The 26,140-nt window shown below is 40.2% G+C and overlaps 1 protein-coding gene across 8 annotated transcripts; it reads right to left on the bottom strand.

Moving 5' to 3' along the window:
- Positions 1–7,088: 7,088 nt before the first annotated feature.
- On the bottom strand, positions 7,089–25,956 carry GAS2L3 (growth arrest specific 2 like 3). Of its 8 annotated transcripts, none has more exons than XM_034063033.1 (11): positions 25,895–25,956; positions 22,970–23,025; positions 22,109–22,237; positions 20,826–20,873; positions 19,728–19,896; positions 19,218–19,336; positions 17,702–17,843; positions 13,964–14,027; positions 13,175–13,313; positions 12,324–12,431; positions 7,089–11,583 (listed from the first exon to the last, which is right to left on the bottom strand). In XM_034063033.1, exons 4-11 carry the CDS (start codon positions 20,853–20,855, stop codon positions 10,213–10,215), a joined length of 2,142 nt encoding a protein of 713 aa, XP_033918924.1. In that variant the 5' UTR covers positions 20,856–20,873; positions 22,109–22,237; positions 22,970–23,025; positions 25,895–25,956; the 3' UTR covers positions 7,089–10,212. The 8 variants fall into 8 exon arrangements, with proteins under 8 accessions (XP_033918924.1, XP_033918930.1, XP_033918927.1 ...); XM_034063039.1 differs by having other exon boundaries at positions 22,963–23,025; XM_034063036.1 differs by having other exon boundaries at positions 22,970–23,121; positions 25,895–25,944.
- Positions 25,957–26,140: the final 184 nt, after the last annotated feature.

Consider the following 26,140-nt stretch of genomic DNA (forward strand, 5'->3'; position numbering starts at 1 on the left):
TCCACACTGCAGACCCTGCAGTTTGAATGTAGGGCAATTGTTCTCTTGCAGAGAAGCATCACCCGACTGCAGCAGGCTCCATAAAGTACCACCCAGGTTTGTGAAGCTAAAATGAGTCTTAAGCAATTTTCACTGTCAAAGAAAATATAAATAAATAATTGAGGGATAATTTTCTAGTTACTGGTATAAGATTAAGAGCAAAAGAACAGGTGTAAACAATAGCTGCTTTCAGCTTAACGAGCTCTCATTTGACATTGCTGACTTGCACATGTTGAATTTAATATGAACCTAAATTTTCAGTACATTTCAGTGTAACTTCCTGAGCATGTGCTTAGCTTTACACACAAAAGGACTGCATTGGCTTGAGTACAGCTGGAGAAATCCTGCTGTATAGGAATAAGGCATACAAAGAGCCTATCAAACCACCACTCTGTGTTCAGCTCCATTTAAAATACTGAGTTGACCTAGCATCAAGAAACATCATTGTATCTCATGTTTGGTTTATACTTTACAAATTGCAGAAATCTGTGAAAACTCAGGCAGTATATCAGCACATGCCCTTGAAGTTTTATTAGTCTGTCTCTGCAGAATCAGGTTTTACTGAGGGCAGTAATTGTTCAGCTGACAGCAAACTCTTTATTGGCACAATACTGCTTCAGTTGCTTTTACAGACACTGCAATATTTTCCAAAACCCAGGTCGCTACATTGTTTTTAAAAACTCTTTTGTGTTTATCTGTGTGTCAAGTGAAAGGCAAGCTAAGCCAAATGATAGCTTAATTCTGTACCTACTAGAACATTTGGTGATGAGCATTTCCGAAGGAGAGTCTTCCCAGTGAAGTAAAAAGTCCCTCTAATCCAACCCATTGGCAGTCACCTCCTCATCAGGTTTCTTGGTCAAAATTTCATAGTTTATTATTTCTAAGGTTTGAGAGTTGCTATAGAGATACAGCTTTTTAATCTTCCAAGTGAGACAATGCTTCTTGTCCCAAGGAGCAGAGCACAGTATGTGGCTGAGGTGGCTGAAGATTGTGACTGTTTTGCTGGGGGTGAAGAGGGAGAAGTCAAGGTCTGGAAGAATGTTGTTATAGAAACTTCATCATAACATTTTGAGACCATAGGTGTGAATTTGTGACAGATTCATAGAACTGCTTTGTTGTGAAAGGTGAGACTCATTGTAAGACCTAAAATAAGTTTACATGCTTTTTCTTAAACTTTAAAAATTACTCTAAAAGCCAGGTGTTGGAAAACCAATCATACATTTTTGCACAGGCACAGCGAGAGCACTACCCTCTCCCTAATTACAGTTCTTCAGGTACCAATTTCCATTAGAATGCTCACAGGAAGATTGTTAACTAAGCTGGTAGTCACTGGCTATGAAGATAAGTAATCAAAAAATGATAAACAACCAATCACCTGTGTGTTGTATGTAGTTACTCTTGCTTAATTATTTCCTTTCTTTCACCTTTGGCACAGGGACTGTACTGTTCCTTTATAGCTCAAACCCATCTGAGTAACTCAAACCCTGACTGAGTCATGCTTAATCTTTTGCAAACACAAGAACCTACTTTTCCTTGATTTGAACAGGAACATTTGTGGCACTGACATATGGAGTAGAACAGCTCAGTTGAAGGGATCTACAACAGTCTAGTCCAACACTATTTACAGTGTGATCCAGAGTTTGTGGAAGAGATAATTCAGGTTTCATTCTGTAGAGCAACATACTAAACCATGTTAAAAAATACAGATAATATAAAGGAGTCAGACATTATAAATTCAGTAAATAAAACTAAATTGATCAGAATTGCTTGTAGCTCCTCTACTCAGATCTACATGCATTTAAGATGAGATAAACTTCCTAAACACTGGTACTGCTTCCATGGGATTTCTGGATAGGGATAAACACACATCGGTAATACAGGAAAGCCAGATAATTCTCTTGCCTCTTACTTCAGGCAAATAATTTTAACCCCTAGGAATAAGGTTTATATATTCTGTTCTTTTCTTTCTTTCTTCCTCGCAGTTCACCAGAAGAGAGGGCTCTAAAAATCCCCTTTCCAATTTTCTTGTAGGCCCCTGTTAGGTACTCCAAGGCTGCTATAACATTTCTCCTGAGATTTCTCCATGCTGAACAGCCCCAACTCTCAGGCTGTCTTCACAAGAGAGATGCTCCAGCCCCCTATCATCTTCATGACCTCCTCTGTACTTGTTTCAACAGGTCCATGCCCTCCTTATATTACATGCCCCAGAGCTGAACACAGGAAATCTGGAGAGGGACCTTTTATAAGGGCATGTAGTGACAGGACAAGGGGGAATGGGTTTAAACTGAAAGAGGCGGATTACATATTAGGAAGAAGTTCTCCACTGTGAGGGTGGTGAGACACTGGCACAGATTGCTCAGAGAAGCTGTGGCTGCCCCATCCCTGGCAGTGTTCAAGGGCCGGCTGGATGGGGCTTGGAGCAAACTGGACTAGTGGAAGGTATCCCTGCCTATGGCAGGGGGTTGGAATTGCATGAGCTTTAAGGTCTCTTCTAACCCAAACCAGTCTATGATTCTATGATTAAGGACCCAGATCTTGGAGGAAACTTTAAGCAGGAAACCCCGAAACAAAACTTCCATTTTTCTTGACACAATCAAAATCACCCATAGGTCAGTATAGATGATCCTTTGACCATTTTCATATAGACTACTGGATACCAAAAATGTTTCCTCATATGTATATGTGTAAAAATTTGACATAACTGACATATGTTGTATTAAAAAAAAAATCTCTCAAATCTGATATTATAAAGGAGCCTAATTCAAGGACTGTATACCCAAAGCATGTATATTTAGTTTGATTTTATATAAACTCATCCTGTTGCTCTGCTCTTTGGATGCATCAATAAATGCCAAGGTACCACAAGGGTCAATGCTGCAGTGTGTACACAATAAAAGTAATTTATTATGGTCTTGTTTCACAGGTGTCTATAGAATAGTGTACTCAGCAAAAAGGAAAAAAAGCTGTGGGGAAGCATACCGTTTATCAGAATGACATCCCATGGTAATTATTAATGTTCTTCTGGGAACAGAGGTTGCAGGAGAAGGAACTCTCTGTTATAGCAGCCTCCCTTCAGAAAAGTAAAAAATGATAATGCTTATGTGAAAGATCAGCAAATTAAAAGTTTCTAAGCCATAATTCCAACAACTTGTTTTATTTTCCCATGTGAGAGAGTTAAAGCACATGCTTTCACACTGTAAATGTGCATGTAACTAATCTTGTTATTTCTCTGTCTTGTAGTGTGCTACTTTCCATGTGTGAATACAGAAACGTGATCTTCGGTTTTTGAGGGAACATGCAAGTTTGCTTTGTTTTATAGCACCTCAGCTTTGCACAATACTTTCTGATTCAGCACTAAAGTTTTATACTGCAGTCCCAGTTCCTAAAAACTTAGCACAAATTATCTGTCAGTAGTTCTGCCTAGCTACATTCGTCAGCGAAATAAGCTGCTCCCATCCTATAATGCTTTTCTTCCATCTGGAGCACAATACTTTGCAGAAGGTGCCATAACAGCAGTGATTTTGACAACATCAGTTCTCCCCCGCAACTAGAAAGCCACCCTCTTCTAGCATTTCCACCAGGTGACACACCTGAAAGTTCATTTCTGAGTTAATGGGGATTACTGGCTAGCTAATCAGTACTCTAAGTAGATGTCACTATTTAATATCTAATTAAATATTTAATGTTTTACTTTCTCTTAAGATATAAGAGAATACATATGAATATATTAATATATATAAATTGATAATAAAATATATAATAAATACAATATATAATAGTAATAAAATCTATAATAATATATAAAATATATATATTAAATATCACACAATTTATTTTTCAAAACATTTAGTAAGGAAGTGGTCTTCAATCTCGGTTCTTCAGAAAATAATGAAAAACAGGCTTTCAAAACTGCATTTGCATTAAATGAAAGGGTCTTACAAAATAAGGCATCTCTTGCATTATTTATTGCATGCCACATCCAGATTTTGCTAGCTAAAATGTGCCATTTAAATCAAAGAGAAGGGGTTTGCCTGTGGATTTTAGAAGTTAAAGGTCTTACATTGCCAGAGTGGCCTTTGTTAAATTCAGACACCAGATGGCCTCATAGCACTCACTCATTTAACACAGATTCCAATTTCTCTGTAGGAAAATAAAGAAGTAGCTCTATAGTTTGATTCTCAAAGATATGACTGCTTAAAGTTTTAGAAGGAAAACTGCCGTGGATTGTATCAGATTTATATATGTGTGTGTATACATATAGGTAATTGCTCAGCTATAATTGAAGTTCTTTGAACTGCATACCTATTTTACTGTTCATTCATGCATGTGCACTTCACCCCTCTAGACTCAGTTTTCCTTATGTTACTATGTATACGGGTGCTCATGTTTTGGTATTTCTTGTATATCAGATACTGGCCTAGAAAGGAAAATAAACTTTTGCAGTGCCACAGAGCAGCCCAGTTCTGCAGAGCCCTTCTATCAGCCACAACAAAGTCTCAGAAAACTAGTTTTCGGTGGCTTTCCTGCTGTTTCTCAGGCTTTTTGCTGTCAGTCCTAAATGAGGTACACATTTTAGCTATCTCAAAGCATCTTCTTATGGGGACCAAAATCCATTTGGCTGGCCTTTGCCTTTTGCTCATTTTGTTCTGAACAGAATTTGCCCACAGGATGGTTCAGTTGGCTTTGTCTGTTATAAACAGAACATCCATTAGCAGCACAGCTGGATTTCACTGTGTGAAATATGTACAGCTTTGGGGAAAGAAATTAAAAAAACCCAACCAACCAAAAAACCAAACCCAAATAAAAACATGCATAAACACACACACAAAAAGACCCCAACCACAAAAAAAAGATTCATGGGTAGCTTCACATTAACTCTTTTGCACACTTCAGTAGGGCTTTGGAACATGATCCAGTTCATACATTTGTAATGGGTGATAGGCCATTGGCTACCAAAGGACTTTGATAGCAATGGTATCAAAAAAATAATTCTGCTGGTCCAAATGAGGGACCTATACCAGTTGAAAGAACTGGACTGAAGTGACTAGATGGGAACCTTCAGAATGATTATGCTTAATCTACCTCAAATTTGCAACACTGTCATCAACATGAAGAACAGGATCTAATCCAGCTCATCATTCCAGAAGCAAATACCAACAGCATATTGCAAGTGTTTCTCCTTGTACCAAAGGGAATCTAACTAAAGTAGATCATGAACTTCATTTACCTAACTCACACTACAGGATCACAGAATCACAGAATCCCAAGGGTTGGAAGGGACCTCGAGAGATCATCTAGTCCAACCCCCCTGCAAGAGTAGGGTAACCTAGAGTACATCACACAGGAACTTGTCCAGGCGGGCCTTGAATATCTCCAACGTAGGAGACTCCACAACCCCCCTGGGCAACCTGTTCCAGCAGAATCACTTTATGCAGCATTTCTCCTGCTTAAACACTAGCAAGTAAAGGGAGCACAGATGCAGCCTTCACAAGTCTTTCCTTCCTTCTCTTCATAACAGCAGAACCAAAAAGAGATCTAAGGGCTGCAGTTAAAGGTATAAAACCCATAGGGCATCCTGACCTGTTTCAGCTACAGAAAGATCATAATGAGAACATGAAGGAGAAAAGAAAGATGTTCTGTTGACTGAATAGCTGAACTTTCATAGAATCATAGAATAGTTTATACTGGAAAATACTTTTAAGATCATCAGGTCCAGCCGTTAAGCTCTGTTGAGTACATGCGGTAAATTGTCACAATATAATAAATTGTGCTTTTCTGACAGCCAGACTTACAGTATGTGATGAGGGACAGAGCATTTTGGTGACTACTATAGAAAACCTGTTAAGCACAAGACAATACAATAGCCACACAATTACTAGAAAAGTATGGACAACTTTGTGTAGAGCATGATAGTTGCACTACACAATTTACTTCTAGCAAAGAAAATGGAAATATTGTTGCAGGCAATTTTGTCAGGGAGTTGCAGCACAGGGTTAAAAGTGCAGAAAAGCATGGCTTCCCCTGGTTAGGAATGTCATGTGGGAGTAGTAACTGGAACCCTAACTAAATCACCTAGAACATGCCAAAGAGGCTATTAGGCTACCTGTTAATGATCCCATCTTTTCTATTAAGGTCTAATACCGCTAGAAAGCTAGACCAGGAAGGAGGAAATCTCAGCTTCATCCTCATTCAGAATAAAACATGCAGTTTTACCACAGTGTGTAACACCTACCAACAATGAAGGCAGTTTTGGAGTAGGAGGAAAAAATATCTTCCATATCTCCTTTCAAAGCTTTGCTCATGGATAGTAAGTGATTTAAGATTCCCTGGGACAGAAGGCATGACATTGTATAGTGTGATGATTAAGATACTTACCTGAGGGAGTCTTGGGCTGTCTGTATTTTATTGCCCAGCTGTAATGCTACCATCTCTCAAAAGAAAGTTATAACTAACATCCTGCAGAGCTTGGTCTTGTACGAACAAGTATGGTAGATGCCACAAGAATGCACTTACAAGACAAAGCTGAAGTGGAAGGATTAGTATATGTATATGATTAGGCACCAGCATCAGAGTGGCAGGAACTGAAGCCACTTTGGAACATGCAGGGAACTGCAGCTATTAAAACATCTTTAAAAAAAACAAATATGGAGGAAAAAAAAGTTAATTCAGTGACTCCAATGAGATGACCCAGTTCTCCTCTCAGTAAAACCAATAAAGTTTGTTAGATGGGTCTAAAGTTTGTTGACAAGATGTAAGCATGGATAATATTGGTACACAAACATTTCAAATAAACTTGCAAAGAATAAAACTGTCTGAGACTTGTCCAAAACTACTCAGGTGGTGTCACAGCTAGGGAAGAGTAGGAAGCCCCTTCTAGTCAATCAGTCATACTGAAACTAGGGTCAGAGTGAGGTGGATTAGAAGCAGCTATTTATGTCTTTATAATAGCCTGAGATAAAAACTACTATTGATGTGTTGGTAGAGCTAAAACATAAATCTTTTGAAGTAAACTCTTTCCCTCCCCCCAAAAAGATTACAGCAGAAAAATAATCTGTGCATGTGAAAAAGGCAGAGTGTATGTTTATTTAAAATAAGTATTCATACAGAAGGGCATCAATACACATGGAGAATTCAGTTAGATTCTTGCTCCAGGTTATCTTTCCCTCACAAAAAGTAATACAAGCTGAATATTAGACTTCCTATTTGGCAATGTCAACGTTGCAAAAGAAGTATGTATTTCCATTAGGATGTACTTGTTACATCTTAATTCTTGGTTCACCTCATTTTACATGACACCCATAGTTAGAATACGACTATGAAGTTGGAAACTGCAATATTCACAGAAGTTGGTCCATGCTCAAATATACTATTTTTGTAATAAACCCAAGCCTATCCACATGCAACAGGAGAACCATCTTTAAATTGGCTGATTAAGGTTTCAACTGTGAAAGCTTACTCTTTAATTTTGAACCAGACCCTTCACTGTATTGCCCAAAATAATGGAGCACAAAGATTAAGCCATCTGCTTCATTTTCTCTTTAATTTATAGTTCAAAAGGAGATATTGAGATAGCTTTCACACTCGGATCCAAGGGCTTAGATCATTACTAAAGCCCTTGTCAACGGTTCAAAAGGTGTTGTGGGTTTGACCCCAGCCAGCAGCCAAGCTCCCACACAGCTGCTCACTCACTCTCCTCTCCATTCCCAGGAAGGTGAGGAAGAGCAGCAGCAAAAGCAAGGAAACTCACCAGCTGAGACAGACAGTTTAATAAACAAAAGAAAGAGGGAAAAAACAAACCACCAAGTGATGCAAAAGCAATCACTCACTACTTTCCACAGGCAATCAATGCCCAGCCAAATCTGCAAACAACAGCACCTTGGAAGGCAACCCCCCTACAAAATCCTCTGTCCTCTACTCTGCTCTTATTGCTGAGGGTGACAATATGTAATATGGAATAGCCCTTTGTCCAGTCAGGGTTGGCTATCAAAGACGTGCCTCTCCCAGTCTCTTGCCCACCACCAGCCTAATTGCTGTGGTGTCAGAACAGGAAAAAGAGAAAGCCTTAACCCTGTACAAGGACTGTTCAGCAATAACCAAAATATTGGTGTGATATCAACACTGATTTTTAGTCACAAATCTGAAACACAGCACCATATGGGATACTGTAAAGAAAGTTAACTCCATCTCAGCCAGACCCAGTGCACAAAGAAACCCCAAGAGTTCAGCTATTAATCTGCATGAGATATAGCACACCATAGCTTGCTTTTGGAAGCCCAAAATAAAAATCAACTCAACTACTGTAAAATGCTTTCTGTATATGAAACTGTGTGCCAAATTTATCAAACCTGAAAGCAGTCCACTACAGTCAATATTATTCTTAACATTTGCAGTAGCAGCTTTGACCAGTTTATTTATAAAACAAGCAAGCCTAAGGCCTTCCCCAAACATACAACATTGCTTGTGGGATTTGTGTTCATGTTATTAAAACTGATCTGTTTTCCTCGTGCAGTTTTGATATTAGTATTTACTGTTTACTCACAGCAGGTGGTAAGCAGTATTGTACAGTAGATATGCATAAATAGAATCATAAATAAAAAAGCTAACAAGGTGCTCAGTAAGACAGCTCAATCACTTTGCCACTGCACATGAGAACTCAGTTTATGATGCTTGCTTATGCTAGTTCCAAGGGGAAAAAAAAGTATCATTAAATATATAACATCATAAACTACAGTTTCCATGCATGTCTTCTCTTGCCCATAAGTAAATATCCTGGGAACAGAGCAGAAGTGATGATCTGTAGAAGTCAGCAGTGTCTCTTCACAGACCTTGAGAGCTCCCCAGTGTCTGCAGGAACAACTGTTCATTAAAACCAAAATATCCCAAACAATGCTACTCCCAAAGACAGTAATTTTTATTAACCTACCATTAAACTTACTTCTGTTAAGGGTAAAGGTGTTGAGCACCACAGATATTTAAACCTGAACATGTTCAGGAGTTGAAAGTCTAAACAGTGCATAGATTTCTGGCACTTTGTAAGTTTAAAAGCAAATGCAGTTCCTTGGTGCTTCTTTGGGAAGCTACTCCTTACCTCCAGAAGGTAATACAGGAGAGCCAGTAAAAAGGTCTCCATAAATGAAACCAAAAAAGCTGCTGTAGACTGAGACTACCAATAAAAATTAACCTGCAACACTGATAAAACCAAATTTAGAATCACTAAATACTTTTACATGTAAAGGCTACTCCCACAGAGCAGTAAGGCTCTGCCAGTACAAGTTAGTACTGGCAACTCTGTGCTGCTGGAGCAGGAGTTGCTTTGGGGCTTTATCCCAGGGGAAAGTATCCTCCCAGCAAAATTCAGAAGCTTCTCTCCATGCAGCAAGAGCTTTCTAGGAAAGACTGGGCTCTAATTAAGGTTATCTGCTCAGGACTGTAAAAGTAGCATTGCTCACTGAAGAGATCTGTCTTGAATTTGAAAGGCTAAGGCACAATGAGAGCAACGAATCAAGGCCATGATTTTCCACATCCAACTTAAACTAAGAAGGCTCCACTTCCAAGTGAGCAGAAGCCACTTTAAGGCATATGGGGGGCACAGTGAACACTGATAATGGGAGTTGTCAAAGCTAAACATGACTAGAAATTTCTCTTTCTAATACATGCAGATGACTCAAATTTGGGTTCCAATACAACATTGAACTAAAACCCACTTTTGTTTGACGTATTATACATTTTACAGCTTGTGCACAGCTCTATCGCTTGACAAGGGCCTCAGTGCAGATGTGCCAGATCCACCTAGGCTCTGCCTAGTATAGATGTTTCTTGGGCAGGCTTTGCTCCCTTGAAAATGAGTGGCAGCAAAAGCAGCAGCCCTAGCTCCCCCTCTCCTCTCTCCCAACTTCCCTGCAGCAGGTCAGCCTAGCAGCAAGCAGGGATGTTACTCTCTATTCTGCAGTGCTACACAGCAAGCAAGCTCACTTCTAAATATATCCAAATAGTAGTTTCAAAACCACAAAATAAATACAGTTCTTACTCTAAGTTACGCAGCAAAATGTAGGCTATACCTAATATTTCATGGCAAATGTAGTGTTATTAAACTTTTTTCCTTGTCTTCAGTGTAGCAGTTACAAGAGGCCCACAGGAACAAAATTCAGACTTCCAGAGAAAGTAACAATTTGGTTATTTTCTGGGTTTTTTACTCCCTGTCATAACAAAATAGTGATCATCTTGCCTGCTCTTCATAAGAGGACTTTTTGATACCCCAGGCGTTCCTTTGTTACACGCCATTGCTGATTTTCCCTTAGGGAGAGGCTTCTTGGCTGCTGGGGCCAAGCTTTCGGTCACTTGCAAGTTTTTTGTTGAAGGCTGTGCTGGTTTTTTGGTCACTGCCTCTTTGGCTGAAGTTTGAGGAAGCCGTACAACAGATAAAGGAGCGCGTTCAGGAGGCCTGGATGAAGTGGGTCCAACCCAAGGGGGTTTACTGGCATTAGGCTGCTTATTGACAGCTGATGATACATTTTTGCTTGTAGATACCAGCGCAGGTGGTGACTTTAATGCTTTGTTAACTGCAAGGGAAGGTGCAGAAGCCGAGTGTTTTAGGACTGAAGGACTTTTCAGGTTCCTTGCCTGGTCAGTAGCTGTTTGTGGAGCTTTCCGAGGATGCTGAGACCTAGTTCCTGAGGTCTGAATAGCATTTTCAGAATGAGGTTTTGCAAGGAGCTGCTGAGATTGTGCAAACTTGGCAACAGCATGGAGGTTTGTTGCAGGTGCCTGAGCAGCCTTTGGACTAACTGAATTCACTTTGAGTTTCTTGTCAGATACAGGTTTGCATTTAGTAGGGACACGCTTCTGTTTTGAAGTGATCGTTTCAGCCGTCCCAGGCAAGGGAGATGGCTGGTTTTTAGGGGATGAGGAGGCAGGATGTAGCGCTGGTGCTGGAGAGCCCTGAGGCAGGGTAAATTTCATCTTAGGAGCATCAAGGGGCCAAATACGTTTGCGCAATGTTTCAGAGTGAACAAGAGCTGCTCTTGCTTCTGCAGATGAAGAGCTTTTGCTTAGAGGCTGTGAAGAAGCAGAAGCTGGTGAACTGTGTGCAGGAGACTCCAGTTTCTTTGAGGTGCCAGCTAATGGTTTCAGAGGAGACTGCATGCCTGGTGCTGAAGATCCTTGCAATTTGGACCTGACTGTCAATGACTTGGCTGTGGAGGATGGAAGCACTGGCACTTTTGATGATGTCAGGACAGGGGACTGAGGACGTTTAGATAAAGCCTTCTTGGCACTGGCCCCAAGAGTTGAAACAGGAGTCAGGGGTTTTGATGGCTGCTTTTGAAACATACTGACAGCTGACATTGGATTCATAACAGGGGGCTCCTGAAGTCTAGCTGATGAGCTGGGGACACTGTCGCTGGTGACTCCTTTCTGAAATGCTAGGATTTTTTGTTCCAGAGTTGCAAACTGAAGCACTCGGCATGGATCATATTTAAGTAGAAAACCTTGAAGAGTGTCCCAGCCTCCACCAACACGGACCATCACATGCTTGCCATGTAGCATCTGAGAATGGAGGAAGAGGGGGAGGGGGGGAAAAGAGAGCAGGAGAAGAACAAGAGATGTTTCTATCTTGTTTTATGCAGCATTATGTCTTCTTCTTACATTAACACATTTATTGAAATTGACCAGAAATAGGACCTCCTTTCTTACAGAGAAATACTTTTTTTTTAAAAGAGAAATTATGTGATAAATAAGGTTTATGCTTCGCAGTTCTTTTATTAAACAGTTTCTCCTGCAGAGACAGTTGTTATGTGCCAGGAAATAATGAAAGCATATATTCAGAAGACACTTTAACCCTTCTGTCAGCATCTTTATCTAGTATATAGAGCTTTGGATACAGGTTTTGTCCACATTATGGATGTGCTTGTAACACAAGCTCTTATGCCTGTTGAAAAGAGTGATCAAGTACCCTACAAATTATAAACCCCCAAGTGTCCAGATTTTGAACAAGCAATGTTCTCAGAATGTTCTATAGCATTATCCTTATTTATATTGCAAGTTCTTACTGAAATTTAAGAAACAGCACAGAGAAGAGTAATTAACTTAGTTGAATGAGATTGTAAAATCAGTGGTTGTAAGATCTAAGTAGCTACACCTACTCTGAATAGGGAATTGGATGGCATGGTGTCCCAACCTAAATCATCCTGTAATTCTAAAACAATGCCATAGAAATGAGGTATGTCATTTAAAAGTATTTCTCTTCCCAACATGAATATAAATTGGAATTCTAAGAAAGTACTTACTCGTATGAAGAGTACTTTATCTCCCAGTCTATAACGTCCCTCTGATAAGTATTCAATTGAAAATCGATGGGAACAACTGCAGGGAGGATCTTCTGCTATATGTTTAACCTAGTTATTAAAAATGAAAGCATTTGTACTTTGACAGAAGCATGTGTTTAACAGTTTGAGATATTTAATACACAAAAAGATACTGTTATCTTCATCCTATAACTAAGATAACCCTAGAATTCTGTACCCTCACAGTAAAATCTTAGCTACACAGAGCCTCAAAATGTCAAATAAAAGATTAAAGAACAAACTGTACGCACAAACATTTTTTAGTTGTCCCAATCCAATTTTCACAATTTCTTCAATTTGAAGTTGTTTCTAATTTCACATAAGATTTGCTCATAACATCATGCATAGCAGCATCAGTTCCAATCACAACCTTGTAAAGACTCTGTTATGGTCTCTAAAAATGGAAACAAGTGCCTGGTTTTCCCCGCTGACCAAATCCATTGCTACACCTGACCCAGGAGTACTTCAGAGTTCTCTCTGACTTTTATGAGTTAATCTTCTATGTGACACCCAAGAAGGAAACCACTTAAAAAAGGAGAAAAGGTCCTCCGATAAGTCCTGGGTTAGAAAAGATGTGCCTCTTACAGGCACTCAGAAACTTAAATTGCCAAGAAGGAAAAATAGTGAGTTTTCAGAGACACTGAGGATCTTGCGGCTGACTTTCCCAAAAAAGCAATGTTTTACATTACAACATAGAGGATCTTTAAAATAAATGCTTACCGAGTCGGATCACAGAAGTATCAAACGTAGAACTTGATGTAAAGCTCAGAACACAATAAATAAGTAGTACTTACTGCCTCATGTAGCTCCCCATGGTGACAACATGACTTTGCTGTGCTAATAGGTGATGGTGGTCCAGAAGTCATTAGCAGTGTTTCTTCCAGCTCAATTTCCTTCTCTAGTTTTACTAGCACAGGAGGTTCAACTCCATACCTCAAATTCATAAGTGAACAGTTTAATTGCTAATTTACTAAAGAAAACAAAAAATGATGATAACAAACATGCAAAATTTTGAGTGGCTTGACTGACAGGGAACAACACTAAATCAGTCAGAGGAATAACTGTCTTAATAATCCAAGAGAAGGAACAGCTTGAGTTTCTAGTAGAAGCACCCTCTAAAGTGGTCTTGGAGATACCAAAGACAACAGTAAAAATATAGTCAAAACTACATAATTCGGGTCACGTTCAATGTAGCATCCAGTTCTGCACTTGAAATGAATTAAAAGTCTAAAATTAGAGAATGATCGATATCTGCCAAAAATCTTAAAAAGTAACAACCTTAAAACTGTATTTAATGTCAGTGAGTTTCTTCCAAGATGTACACATATCTATAAGCTGAACATAGCATTTAAACATACAGCTATAAAAAACAGTGGATCAGCACCTTTCCATGGAAAAAATCTAATAGTTGAAAAATACTTATATTGTACAATGGTCCTAGAAAAGTTCATCTCTACTTTCTGCACAGAATTAACATTTACTGTATTGCACTTAATGGCGACAGACTCTTAACTTTATCTTAGCTTTTACTTAATAGAATGTGTTCTTCACTGTCTCGTTAGGAGCATGTGCAGATCACATACCTGGACACAATGCGCCCAATTTCCAACAGACAAAGATACACTTGTCTTGGATCCTTGTGCAGAACTAAAAGGGAAGAGAATAAAAGGGAGTTACAGCTTGTATTTACTGTAGAGAGCCCTGTGCAATGAAGTACACAAAGAAGGGAAGATAAGGAATAGATTACTAACTTTGTCATCATTCTACCCAGTTATTGCTTCTGCAAGCAACATTATCATTGATAAAGCACTATATGCTTCCCAGATCTAATTTTCTATTCTATAAAATGTTTAAACCCATCCTGGCACTCCTGAAACCAAATTCTTCTCTACCTCCTAAGAGAAATATGCTTCTCTTATGCTTAGGAGGAAAATCCAAGGGCTTTCCCTTTGCTATCCCCAAATACATTATTGCAGTATTAAAGATGAAGAGTATTCAGAAACTGCAAATAGGAAAATATACTCCATCTGTCCTTGCTTGTGCATACAGACACTCTGTAGGTGAATAGCTGATAGAATATACTGCAAATGGCCTAGCTGACAAGTGGATGTCTATACAGCCAGTCAACCCAAGTGGTTTAAACCCATGGCTGTGAAAGAATAATCTGGATGATGTTACCATTTCAGTAAGCAACATATCTTTTTTCTTATCACTTTAAGAGTGGCCGGCTCCGGGTGCCAGCAGGAGCTGGCAGATTCACCCAGTTCCACTTTGCCTGTGGCAGCTACCCTACCTCATGCTATACTCACATTTCACCCCACCCTATCAGCCTCTATCTCCTGCCCCATCCACCCAGAGGTTTGCTTCAGCATTTGATATCTTTGTGAGGCTGTGTCTGAAAAGGATGGTCAAAACCCCTGACTGTAAGAAGGAGACGAGAATGACATTGGTTTAAAGAGACAAATACTCAGATTGAAACATTAGATATTGGCTGTGATCACAGAGAAGAAGCAATTCTATTTCAGATGTTAGCAGCACTGATTTTTGCATTAGGCTTTGCTTCTCAAAGACTGTGCCCACATTAACCCAGCTAGTGCCCAATGCAGAGGCTGCTTTGTACCCCTCAATTCAGACAAGCTTTAGCAGGTGCATGTTACTTGGCCATGTAGGCACACAAAATGACAATCAGGAGAGCTGAAGAATGAGACGGAAGAGTGAGGTGATGACCAAGCAGTGTGAAGACGACTGTGGCAGCTCTTCTGAATTTTCTTAACAGATTTGAAATGAAAACATTTAATCATTTCTACTGCTGCACTGAAGATTGGAAGAGGCAGAAGGAAAACAATGTCTGTTTTGTCATCTTTCCATCTTTAGGTGAGCAAGGAAAAAGAAGTTAGGCCATAAACAGAGAAAGAAAATAGTTTAAAATCTCACCCACAAGTAACTACTTCTTTCTCTGTCACAGTCCAACCCTTAAAATTGAGGTGCTTTCAAAATGTTCTACGAACAGTTCTATGAAGGCTTTGGAAAAAAAAGAAAAAACATCCCTGCAATTTTTTAGCCAACCAGTAATACTGCCTAATAACTCAGAAACCAAAGGCTGGGAGAAAGGTCATTCAGCTCCCCTCAATCCACACACATAGCACTGTTTTTTCCCCAGCCAGCAGTAAGTGTAAGAAATGGGAAAAGCTGTAGGTATGATAAGGTATAACTTTTATATGAACAAGCCAGACTTTCTTTGCAATGTGCAGTAACAATATTCAGTAGAAACTCTCTGAAGAGAAACATAAAGAGCCAGCTCTATATCTGCAGATGAAACCTAACATCTTCCTGATGTTCAATTTAAATTTAAAACAACTTTGCTTTAAATAAGACTGAAGTGTTTCCTAAAGTATAAGCAGAGTACGGGCAGATGTTCTTGCTTACATCACCTACACCAGTCTACTTTTTAAAAGTATCTGATTACGAAGGGTAAATCTAAAATAGAAAGTTGACACAGCCATAAAATAAAAGGTGCCAGAGGTCACTTAATCCCTTTTTTTTTTGGTGTGTGTTTTTGCCAGCTGTAACAGAAGTGGTGTTATTTGCCTGAATCTAGAATAGAAAAACGCAAATTTACCCCTAAGAGAGATCAAGAAATTTGTTTTGGCTGGATGTCAAAGGGGGTCCCATGATGGCTACCCTCCCTTTCTACCATCTCAGGAGCCACTTAGTTTATTACCTTCACAGCCATCCACACTTTTCAGGAGGCATTGCTCTAAATATCTGATGGGAAAGAGAAAATTGTTAAATTGTCTTTCCACTATTTTATTCATAAAGAATGGATTGAAAGTTTGATGGAGAACACCAGTGGAAAGAATGTTTCATCAATGAGGCTGCAAGTCTGCTCATTTTGACTGCCAGAAAGGCTCACAGAAGACATTTATACCATAAAGCAAGCTTGTGTCAAGAGTTACAATCAGACTTCAAAACACTTCTTAGCTATGAGCAAAAGCCACAGTATTAGGAAATCCTGCCTGCTTATCTCAGGGAAGCTAAACAGGTTCTAGTTACCCATCCACTCTCAGGAACTATGATGTTTAAGCAATGTGGTTTATACAAGTTGCACTGCAAAAAGACAAATTAAAACCAATTTTCCTGTATCTCAGCTCTCCTACTCATCTGTATTTCGTGGCACTGAGGAGAGATCCACTCCCTAATTAAATCAGACTGAGACAGATGCAAATGAGGATTTTTTTCTCAACTATTCTAAAAGATGTCTTATCCAATAGAGAAAGCATGGGCAGTCCAACTAGGCAGGAGGAGAGCTTGAAAGAAAAGCAGCTAATGAAAACAGTTCCTCCCATCTAAATTACATTAAATGGCACAAAGGCTTAGAGAAAATCTAGTAAACATTGTGACAACTGCATCTGATTACTGAAAACAAAAGGTACTTTGCAAATTTTTGCTGTTCTGCTGACAGGCAGATATTTTGCCTTTTAAAAACATAAATAAAGAAGCAGCCAAAAAGACTCCAGTCTTTGGCTTGCCACAGAAAGGTTTGTATTAATTAATTTTTACTGACATAATAGCTGGTAGAAGAGCATTTCATTATTTACCATGCAATTAAAGCACACTTACTCTTAATTAGCAGTTAAGCAAGTTTTATTCCATCTGGAAGTATCAGTCTAGAAGCTGTTTGTTATATGGGACAGATTGTGCATTGGGGCAGTCGTACACACACAGTTGGCAATATTTATTTTTATAACTATCTTACTAAATGAGAAAACACAAATGATTTAGTCATGTCAAGTAGGTCCTGAAGTAAATGTTAATTAACAACAGACTGTTGCCACTTCAGGCACACTGCCTTGTTGTAGTTACCAAATTTAGCAGTCATGAATTCAGAATTCTGAGGGCTTTCTGCAACAAGAATGAGCTCTAACTCCAAATAAAGGATCTTATTGTGAATTGACTCCATGGCTCTGTGGTCTTCCCACACAGGGAAAGTGAAACCAAACTTTTCTTCTCTTTTTCTCAGTGGGTCTTTTCACTGAAGGAAAACATGAAAGTTTGCTGCACAACTGTCACTTCCCCACTTCGTCCCATACAGCAACTTTTAGAAGTCTGGAAAAGCATCATGTGAGTTAGAGCAGTCACTAAACTAAGTTTTCAAGGCTTCTACTTGAACACTTCCTTAAAATAAGTAAAAGCATTAATAGCTTGCATGAGACAGGCATATCTATGACAAAGACTTCAAAAGACTGTACACAAGAGATCTCCCTGACTAGGTAGTTATCCACATAGAGATCAAAGCAAGTCTTACAAAAAGGTAGATTTACCTAAACCTTCAGACTCAAAGAGATAAGTCTCATCAACTCCAATGGCCCTACACCAGTTAAGAAAGTTGGCTGTATTATCTCTGGCAAAAAAAGATCCTGATGGAGCATCCTTCTTACATGGAATTTTTCTCATAGGAAAATTCTGGCAAGGGAAGAAAACAAAAAGTACATTGTGCACATCAACATTGCCAAACAGATTTCAAAGCATATTTGCAAAGGAAAAGAAACCCTCAATTCAGAGTGCAGAAACAGTGTTTAGTAACTATTTTGTGTGCAACCCACCATGCATTCTATTAAAAAAGCCACACTAATGTAGAAAGCATTCCACCCTATCATTGTGAACAATCATGGAGTAAACAGTCCTTAGCTCTGCAGCCTTTCCCAAAGGCTGCCTAAAGAGTTGCTCCCCCGTTTCCTCATATGCTGGGGTAGAACTCTTATTGGTGGTTTCACAGGTTTGGGTAAGTATTCACCCTTCCCAAGCTCTGTTCACAGCAGTAGAATGAGCACAGATAGAGAACTCCTACCAAACTGAAATATACTCAGCTGCCAGACTTCATTTTAGAGCCTGTTCTAGAAAGCAGAGGGAAACAGAAGGGAACAAGGGGCAGTTTCCTTTAAAGAAATTCAGTACTTATTTGGTTTTAAATTGATATCTTCAGAACTAAAAATTCAGTTCATAGATGGCAAGATGCATAACTTGTGTTTCCTTTAAAAAACAAAAACAAATAACTAAGGATGTGGAGCATTCATATGGATCTTGAATAAATACCCTTTGGCATCCTAAAACTTGTCTCCCCAGTTAATAATAATTCTAATATTAGTAGTTATATTACTTACTGGTAAATATCCATTATTTAAAACTATTGTTTTACTAGATAAAACAGTAAACCACAAAATAAAAATGGTCTGGATATGGTGAGCAGTTCCTCCTGCCCCCAAGGGAAACACTATCAATCAGGGCACGTTGGCTGGTGATCTACTATTTGACAAATCTAAGCACTGCTGTAGCTATACCCCTGTAGGCTGAACATATGCTACCTACATGGCTTTATACTTTAAAGTAACAGATCAGTATTTTTCATGGGACAAACACAGGCTGGAAGTTGCTTGAGATTCACATTTTAACTCAGTTTTGGTTCCAAACAAAAACACTACAGCCCATGTCCAGGTACATCTCAGTTTGGATATTTTGATGGCTGACCTACACTCTAGAGTTTAGCCACCAGTTTGGGGCATAAAACATATCACCGAGTGCCAACGGATATCTTATTACCAACCCACACTGATGTCAGGGGAACAAACTCCAGACTTGGACTAGATCTCTCTCAGACAAGACTTCTACTGGAATCAAACTAAAAACCTGGACTTTAGGATTTTATTAACAAAGCATATAAGTAATTTTTTGCACAAAGTTTACCCATCTGCAAGCCACATTATTGTTAATCAGCCTCTTTTTACTACTTCTTACAATTAAGAAGTTTATGCATGCATTAAAAAAATCATAATGACTTACCCTTAAATTATTTGAGCTACAGCATTCTTTAATTGTGTTTTGAAGAACACCAACCAATTGGCAGAGTAGTACGCCATTATCAAGTTCTTCTAGCAGTTGTTCTGCTTTGACTTCTATTCCTAAAAAAACAATATTAGAGTTACTCCAAAGAAGGTACAGAAGTTTCATTAGAGGCAACTCAAATAGCATTCCAGTGTTAAACACTGAAAATTAATATAAAAGTATAAAAGAACTAAAAGTATAAAAGAACTAAAATCAAATAGCCATTTAATTAGATTTTAATTAGACTACCAAGATTCAGCAAATAAATTAGAATGGTTAATCATCCTACCCCTAGGAAGTGGCAGCTCATTAAATCCAAAACCAAAACATGCATTTTAATGCAATTCTCCTAGCCATTCAGGCTCAGATACACCAGATCTTAGCAGTACTATGGGTATTAAGTGTCAGCATTGACTGGAATATTGGAAAGTGCTTTGAAATTTATTAGACAGTGATTTTTAAGCTCACCCAGCAAGCCAGACAGCCAGATTGACAGATCTTCTTGCATAGGCACCAAAGTTGCTTCGTGCCGCACAGATATCCATCGGTCATACAGGCACACATCTGCCAAACCTGGCCCATGTCTGGGAGTTAGAGGACTTCGGGGACTTAAGGGAAGGTCATCTCCAAACCACACCTACAAAAGATGTCAGGAAGCTGCAGACAGCAAGGTCTAGTATTTGCAGGCATATTGCAAAAATTTGCAGTTCTGAATTATGCTGAAGATTATTCAAACAGTAAGTATTAATTCCCCTTCAGACAGATACACCAACACAGCAGCAGTCATGATGGTGCAACTCTCATTAATAATGCTTGCATCAAAAGTACTACTACAACATTCATTCTCTTACTTCCTGGGATTTAAAATTACATATTTTTCCTGAATATTAAATGAAGAAAATGTGCATTAAATTTGTTGCAGGCTTTTTTTTCTATTTCTCAACAAATTCAAGTAATGAAATCTGAAGTTTGTCATATAATTTACTGCAGCCTACTGATTTCTCTGACATTCGTTTCAGAAGCATTTAGTGTTTAAATCATTAAAATGATGACGTTAAGAGGAAATATATTTCTATGCAAGTGCATAGCACAGTTCTTGAACACGAATCCTTAGCATTTCCCTTAAGGATTTCATATTTTCATATTGGAGAGGTACTTTACATTTCAAGAAAAGTACAACACTGAAATTTGATGCACAAAATTCCTGAAGACAAAGAGGCCTTTTGGTATTCTTAAATACTTTCCTTCAGTTCAGCATGTGTACATGAAAAAGATAATTTTTTACACTTATATAGGAGTTTTAAAAATATCTCTTAATCAACAAACAAATTCTTCAATAACTCAGCATTTGACTTCAAAACCTTAGGTAACAGCATTTAGGAAGAGAACACCAGGTTATATATCTTTTCACATTGCACCATTAGCAAAATGGGAAAATAATTAGTCTTTTTCAATACAGATAACCTGGGGGGGTTCTAGCATTTCATCTGCTTCAGGGTACATTTTTGCACTAAAATAAAACAAAATAATATTATAGGGGATACAAACATTACAAAAGCCATTTACCTGAACCGCATTCTGCATGGTTACCTGCATTTACATTAGTTGCTCCCCCTAGAAAAAGAGAAGAGTATTTTTAATACAGTCCGTTCTGCTTTCAAGAAAAACCCACCAGTGCTGCTTTGGTAAAACAGGAACAAGTCTTATCGGGAATGGAGGAGGAAAGAGGGAAGTACCTTAGTAGCTAATGTTTTGATGCAGTATTCAGTCAATGTCAGCTCTCTGTCCCTAAGTAAAGGGGCAGTTATTACAGCACAAAGAAGCAACTAACTTAATATGCCTAAATAATAGTCAAAAGTTTACATGATTTTAAGGAGCTGTAAGGCTCTCACCAAAGAGAAATATAAATACTCCAAACCATTCTTGGATGTAACAATGTTGGCATTCACCCTTTTTTTCTAAGCTACCACAAAAATGCATCTTGTACAGACATCTGTATCTGCACATCTATGTATCCTGAGTTTATCTTAAATACTTCTAAGTTATGAAAATCTTATAGCAAAGAATAATTTTGAAGAATGAGACTTCTTGCATAGATACATGAGAGAAATCACTTTTTATTAATGTCTGTTGGAATTTTGTATTTCCAGGCAACTATCACACACCTTATGTCTTCAACAGAATGCTGCAAGCTGTTGCAGCAATAGAGTTATCAGGACACTTCCCTGGCTTTTCTCTCCTGAAGCCAACACGGTATTTTACAGCAATGCTTTCAATCATGGGAAAACTCAGCACAAACTCTACACTGGCCTTGGGATCAATCAGTAAGTCTCTTAATGTAGGCCCCAGGTCTAGAAATGCACATTATTACCAGGATAGCTGAATACACACATACCAGAAGGAATTTCCTCAGCATAATTCTCCAAAGTGGTAGTGGAGGGATTTATGACCTCAAAATGTACCTATCTGTGTCTTGAAGCCACTTAGAAACAACTTTCTTGCTCCATCACTTAATAGCTGCAATAAAACTTCACCTTGCTGATGAAGCTGGAAACCAGATTTCAGACACTGTCAAACAGTTTAAACTCATCTGTTTTCCTTCAAAAATAAATAACTCCCCTCTCCTGTCCCAGATGTTTAAGCTTTATATGTAGATGGCATTCTTTTCCACCTGATGTGCAACTTGGCCTTCTTGTAAAAAAAGGCTCTACAACCCACCACAGAAGATCCCATTCCTGCAAAAATTCTCCCCCTTCCTCTTAGCCAGAAAGCAGAATGGTGCTGTTTCCTTCCCGTTTTTCCCTCTCATGCTACATAGGACCACACATCAGGCATTTAAACCAACTTACCCCTATGACCAGCTAACAAGCAACCAGCTTATTTTCGGGCTGAAGCCACTTCTTTGTACCAGGACTGCTAGCACTTCTCAAACTTTATCAGGGACACTCCAAGTGATATTTTTTCCCTTCCTTTTATTTCTAGGGAAAAGAAAAAAAAAACAACAAAAAACAGACATCCTCTCCTTAATGTCATTTTTCCTTCTATGAATGAACAAGAGAAGGGCAGTGCATATACCAAGCATTACTAATGAGCATGTTATGCTTCCCACAGCTTCGTCCAGGGCAATACATTTTCCTTTAGCATAAGAAAGCTATTGTCCCAAGAGAGTCGCAATAAGAGGCTCCATTGATTTAAAAAAATAAATAAAACAACAGCAGAACAGCCAGTAGAGAAGCCAGTCTCATTAAAATAAGGAGCTCCATATAGGCTAACAAGCGCATTACCCAGGGAAACAAAAGGCAGCCTAATTCACAGGGAACACTCATAACACGAACAAAGCAAAATATTCACGCAGCAGCTATCACAAGAATGCTCAGCATCTGCAGTTTTGTGGCATGCTTAACAAAAACTAGTCAAAAAAGAGGAAAAAAAGGGGAAAAAGAAAAAGGATTGAGGAAAATTGTGGCACTTGAACTTGAAGACGCTGCCCTTCTAAAGTAAGTTATTTTGTAAGCCCATATGCCAAAGGGCTCTCTAGAAAGTCAAATAGGGCATCTGAATGACACTCAATAAATGAGCCTTTGATGATATAGACTACCCTGCACAAATTTTGAGTTGGAAAATATAGTAACAATTACCCATTTTCAGAGCCCGAAGAGTCCAGCTCTGAGACTGCAGAGAATACACATTAACGTAGCCTTACCACTTACAGGGAGAGCAAGTGGGATGAGAAGACCCAGAAGTCTGCCACCTTCAAGTAGTCAGCCTGCAAGGGTGCAGAATATGCTGTGGTGAGGCGAATCCTGCAGTACTGTGTGGAGTCATAACCAAATCTGACAACTTCTAAAACCAGTTGGGTTTCCTGCATCAAAAAGCTCTACATAATGAATGAGTCAAGTATCTGATATTGAATTCAGGCAGCTCCAGCTAGAACAGCATCAGTTTCTGTACATATCAGTTTTATCAACTCACCTTCATTCAACAGGAATTTGGTGTTCAGGGATCACAGCTTAAAAGAAAATACCACAGAATGAAAATGGACTGTATCATATCATATCCCACGCATAGTCTCAGGCCATACCATTCCCATTTCCCAGCCAGCTGATGTCTTCAAGGTCCTTAGGAGGAGTCTCTACCTGCTTCACCCCCGCCACAGGGGAAGCACCAGAAACTTGCAAGCACTTCCCAATCAGGGGGACAACCAGCCTAGCTCCAAGCTCAGTAAACACAGAATTCCCCCACTGCTCAGTGAACACCTCATTTCTGTGGGCACTCCTGTTGCCAACAGGCTCCACGGGATGGGAGGAGAGTAGAAACATTGCCCAGTCCTAGTGGTACCTTACATCTAGAACAATGCAACAGCACTGACTTTGAGACAGGAGGTCAGCCCCAAATGATATAGCGGGGAAGGTAGGAGCTGCCTTTGTCTGGCTGACTGCCAAACCTCCAATAAAGGACTAGAGCTATAGATCAGCATTAGGAAAGACAGAAAAATGTAGCAATCTACTGACATGTGGCATAGTGACAGGCATTTCTGAGGAAAAGGGGTGCAGACACCATGGACATGAACCTGCACAGGACAGCCTTGCAAGACCATAGTCTGCCTCTACTCTCCAAAGGGATGCCCACCACTTTGCCCTCAGGCAAGCTGAGAAACAGCAAAGTCAGCGAATACTAAAACACTTTATACAAATACTTCAGGGTGCTAAACACATGCTCTAAGATGCTACACAAGATAGCCTGGTTAGTATCAGTTGTATCAGGTTTTACAGACCATTCACTGGGGCCCAATCAGCAAGACATGCTACGCCAAATACAGTCTGTAGCACAAGATGAACCGAGTCCAGGTCCATCTTACTTGGCTGCACAGTTTGCAAAGAAATAAACAAAAAAAACACAATTAACAGATATCTAAAACATAGATGAAGCAACCACTGCCTTAGCTTAAATGGAACCTAAAGGGATTCATAGACTGATTAAAAGGCCTTGAATGCACAGAGCCATTAAAAAAAACTTAGGTAGGAACACTTTTACATCTTCACCCTATATTTAAGATATATAATCAACTTCTATTCCATCAACACCCAAAGGCAGTCACAACAGATTAACCCAGAGCAGCTGGAAACTGTAGATTAACTTTGACAGTACCTACTGAAACCCACGTTTTCAAATATTCTGAAATGAAAGAAGCTGTCAAGTCAGTATCTGTTGAAACATACTACAGGATAGCCAAGATTTTTTTTGGTACACATATCCTAATATGCAGAAGAAAAGAGGTAGGCATGAGACATCGCTGGAGGAGAGCGCTACTCTCTGTCACTAAGCAATTATAGAGCCCTTTTGTTGCATTACTGAGTCAGCAGGAGCTCTATTTCCTTGAGGAGGCCTCAAAGGCACAAAAGAGAAAGAACCAGACTAGTCAGTCCAAGGTGATGGGCTTTAAGGTGGCAACTATCTACTTAGATTAAGGCATGCTGACTGCTCTCCTCCAGGAATGCCTTTCTGTACCTCTCCGTGGCAGTGAGCCCACTCTCCCTTTCCAAAGGGTGTCAAAGGCCCTGATTCACCTGTCAGGGCAGAGAAAACCACTTGAAATCAGGGAGGAGCACTTCATCGCAACAACACCATCTCCGCAGCAGACGTGCAGACGGCTCCTTTACCACAGGAGCATCCAGTCTGGGGAGAGGCTGGTTAACAGGAGACACACCACCCTGCTACCCCTGCCACTCAGTAATGCCCACAGACAAACCCTCCTCTCCCTCCCATTTACACCCCACACTTCTTCCCAGCAGAGCAACATTGAGCATCACTTGATACTCAGGGAACAAGCTGCTGGCTGGCCATAATCAGGAGGAGTTTGTTTTGAGTTAAATACAAAATCCTGTCTTCTTATGAAAGATCCACCCAGTATATTTAGAATTACAAATGCATAGGTACACATGCCCTTTTTCCCTATTCCTTGTTCTTACACTATGGCAAAGATGACACACAGTATCCTTGGAATACAGCCAGCTTTTGGGCAAATGAAGGAGACAGACATTTTTCAGCTTACTAAACAATATGAAAGAGTATTTTAGCCAACAGCACTAGGGCAGATTTCCTACAAAAACAGCACAGCATCCTCAAAAGCTTGTGTGAGGCACAGGAGAGACTGGTTTAAAGGCTGTTATGCAAAACTCTCCCCTCTCCCATCCCCAAGGTTAGTTTCACTGCACTTCACTTCCAACACCCATGCCAGAGAAGCTGACTCGCCCAGACGAGAGCTGCTGCCCCCGGAAGGGCGACCCATCCCAGTGACAACCTTAGTCCAATACCGGGATACGTCCCGTGAGTCGGGCGATTCTCAGCCTGTTTCCAGCACTACCTCTATAGATAGGCGTAACTGACCGAGTGCCACAGATCGGCTCCTGTGCGCCCGATGCACCGACGCAAGCGTGACCCTGCAGCAGCAGCGGAGCCCTGGTACCCACGAGGGGACAGACCTGCCGCCTCTCGGGCGCCCCTCACCGTCCCCGCACGCCGTGTCCGGGGCACTGCCGCCCCCCAGCCACACCCGTCTGCGGGGAGACCCGCGCACTGCCGCTGCCGCTGCCACTTCTACCGCTGCCACTGCTCCGTGGCGCCGCGCTACCCACCGGGACCAGGACCGGGACCAGGACCGAGAGCTGTCACCGCGCCGCTCAGCAGAGCACACGCCCCACTCGCCCCGCGCCGGCTGCTCTGTTCGAAAGGGCCAATCAGCGCCCGCGGGGCGGAGCCGGGCTGTGCCTGCCGCACCTGGCCCTGAGCCGCGGCCCCGCACGCACGCTGAGCCCAAGGCGAGCTCTGGCTCTCGCCGCGCTTCCGCTCGCGGTATCCGATTTATGCGGGGCAGCTCGAGG

Source organism: Melopsittacus undulatus, chromosome 5 (genome assembly GCF_012275295.1).
Source record: "Melopsittacus undulatus isolate bMelUnd1 chromosome 5, bMelUnd1.mat.Z, whole genome shotgun sequence".
In the NCBI taxonomy this organism is placed as follows: Eukaryota; Metazoa; Chordata; class Aves; order Psittaciformes; family Psittaculidae; genus Melopsittacus; species Melopsittacus undulatus.

What these genes read in the sequence shown, in the direction of transcription:
- GAS2L3 (XM_034063033.1), bottom strand. Translation starts at nt 20,855, where the DNA reads ATGCAGGTAACCATGCAGAATGCGGTTCAG. An exon ending in GTAGCTCAAATAATTTAAGG is followed by an intron (nt 17,844 to 19,217) that starts GTAAGTCATTAT and finishes TTCCCTTGCCAG; the next exon opens with AATTTTCCTATGAGAAAAAT. An exon ending in ATTGGGCGCATTGTGTCCAG is followed by an intron (nt 13,314 to 13,963) that starts GTATGTGATCTG and finishes TATGAATTTGAG; the next exon opens with GTATGGAGTTGAACCTCCTG.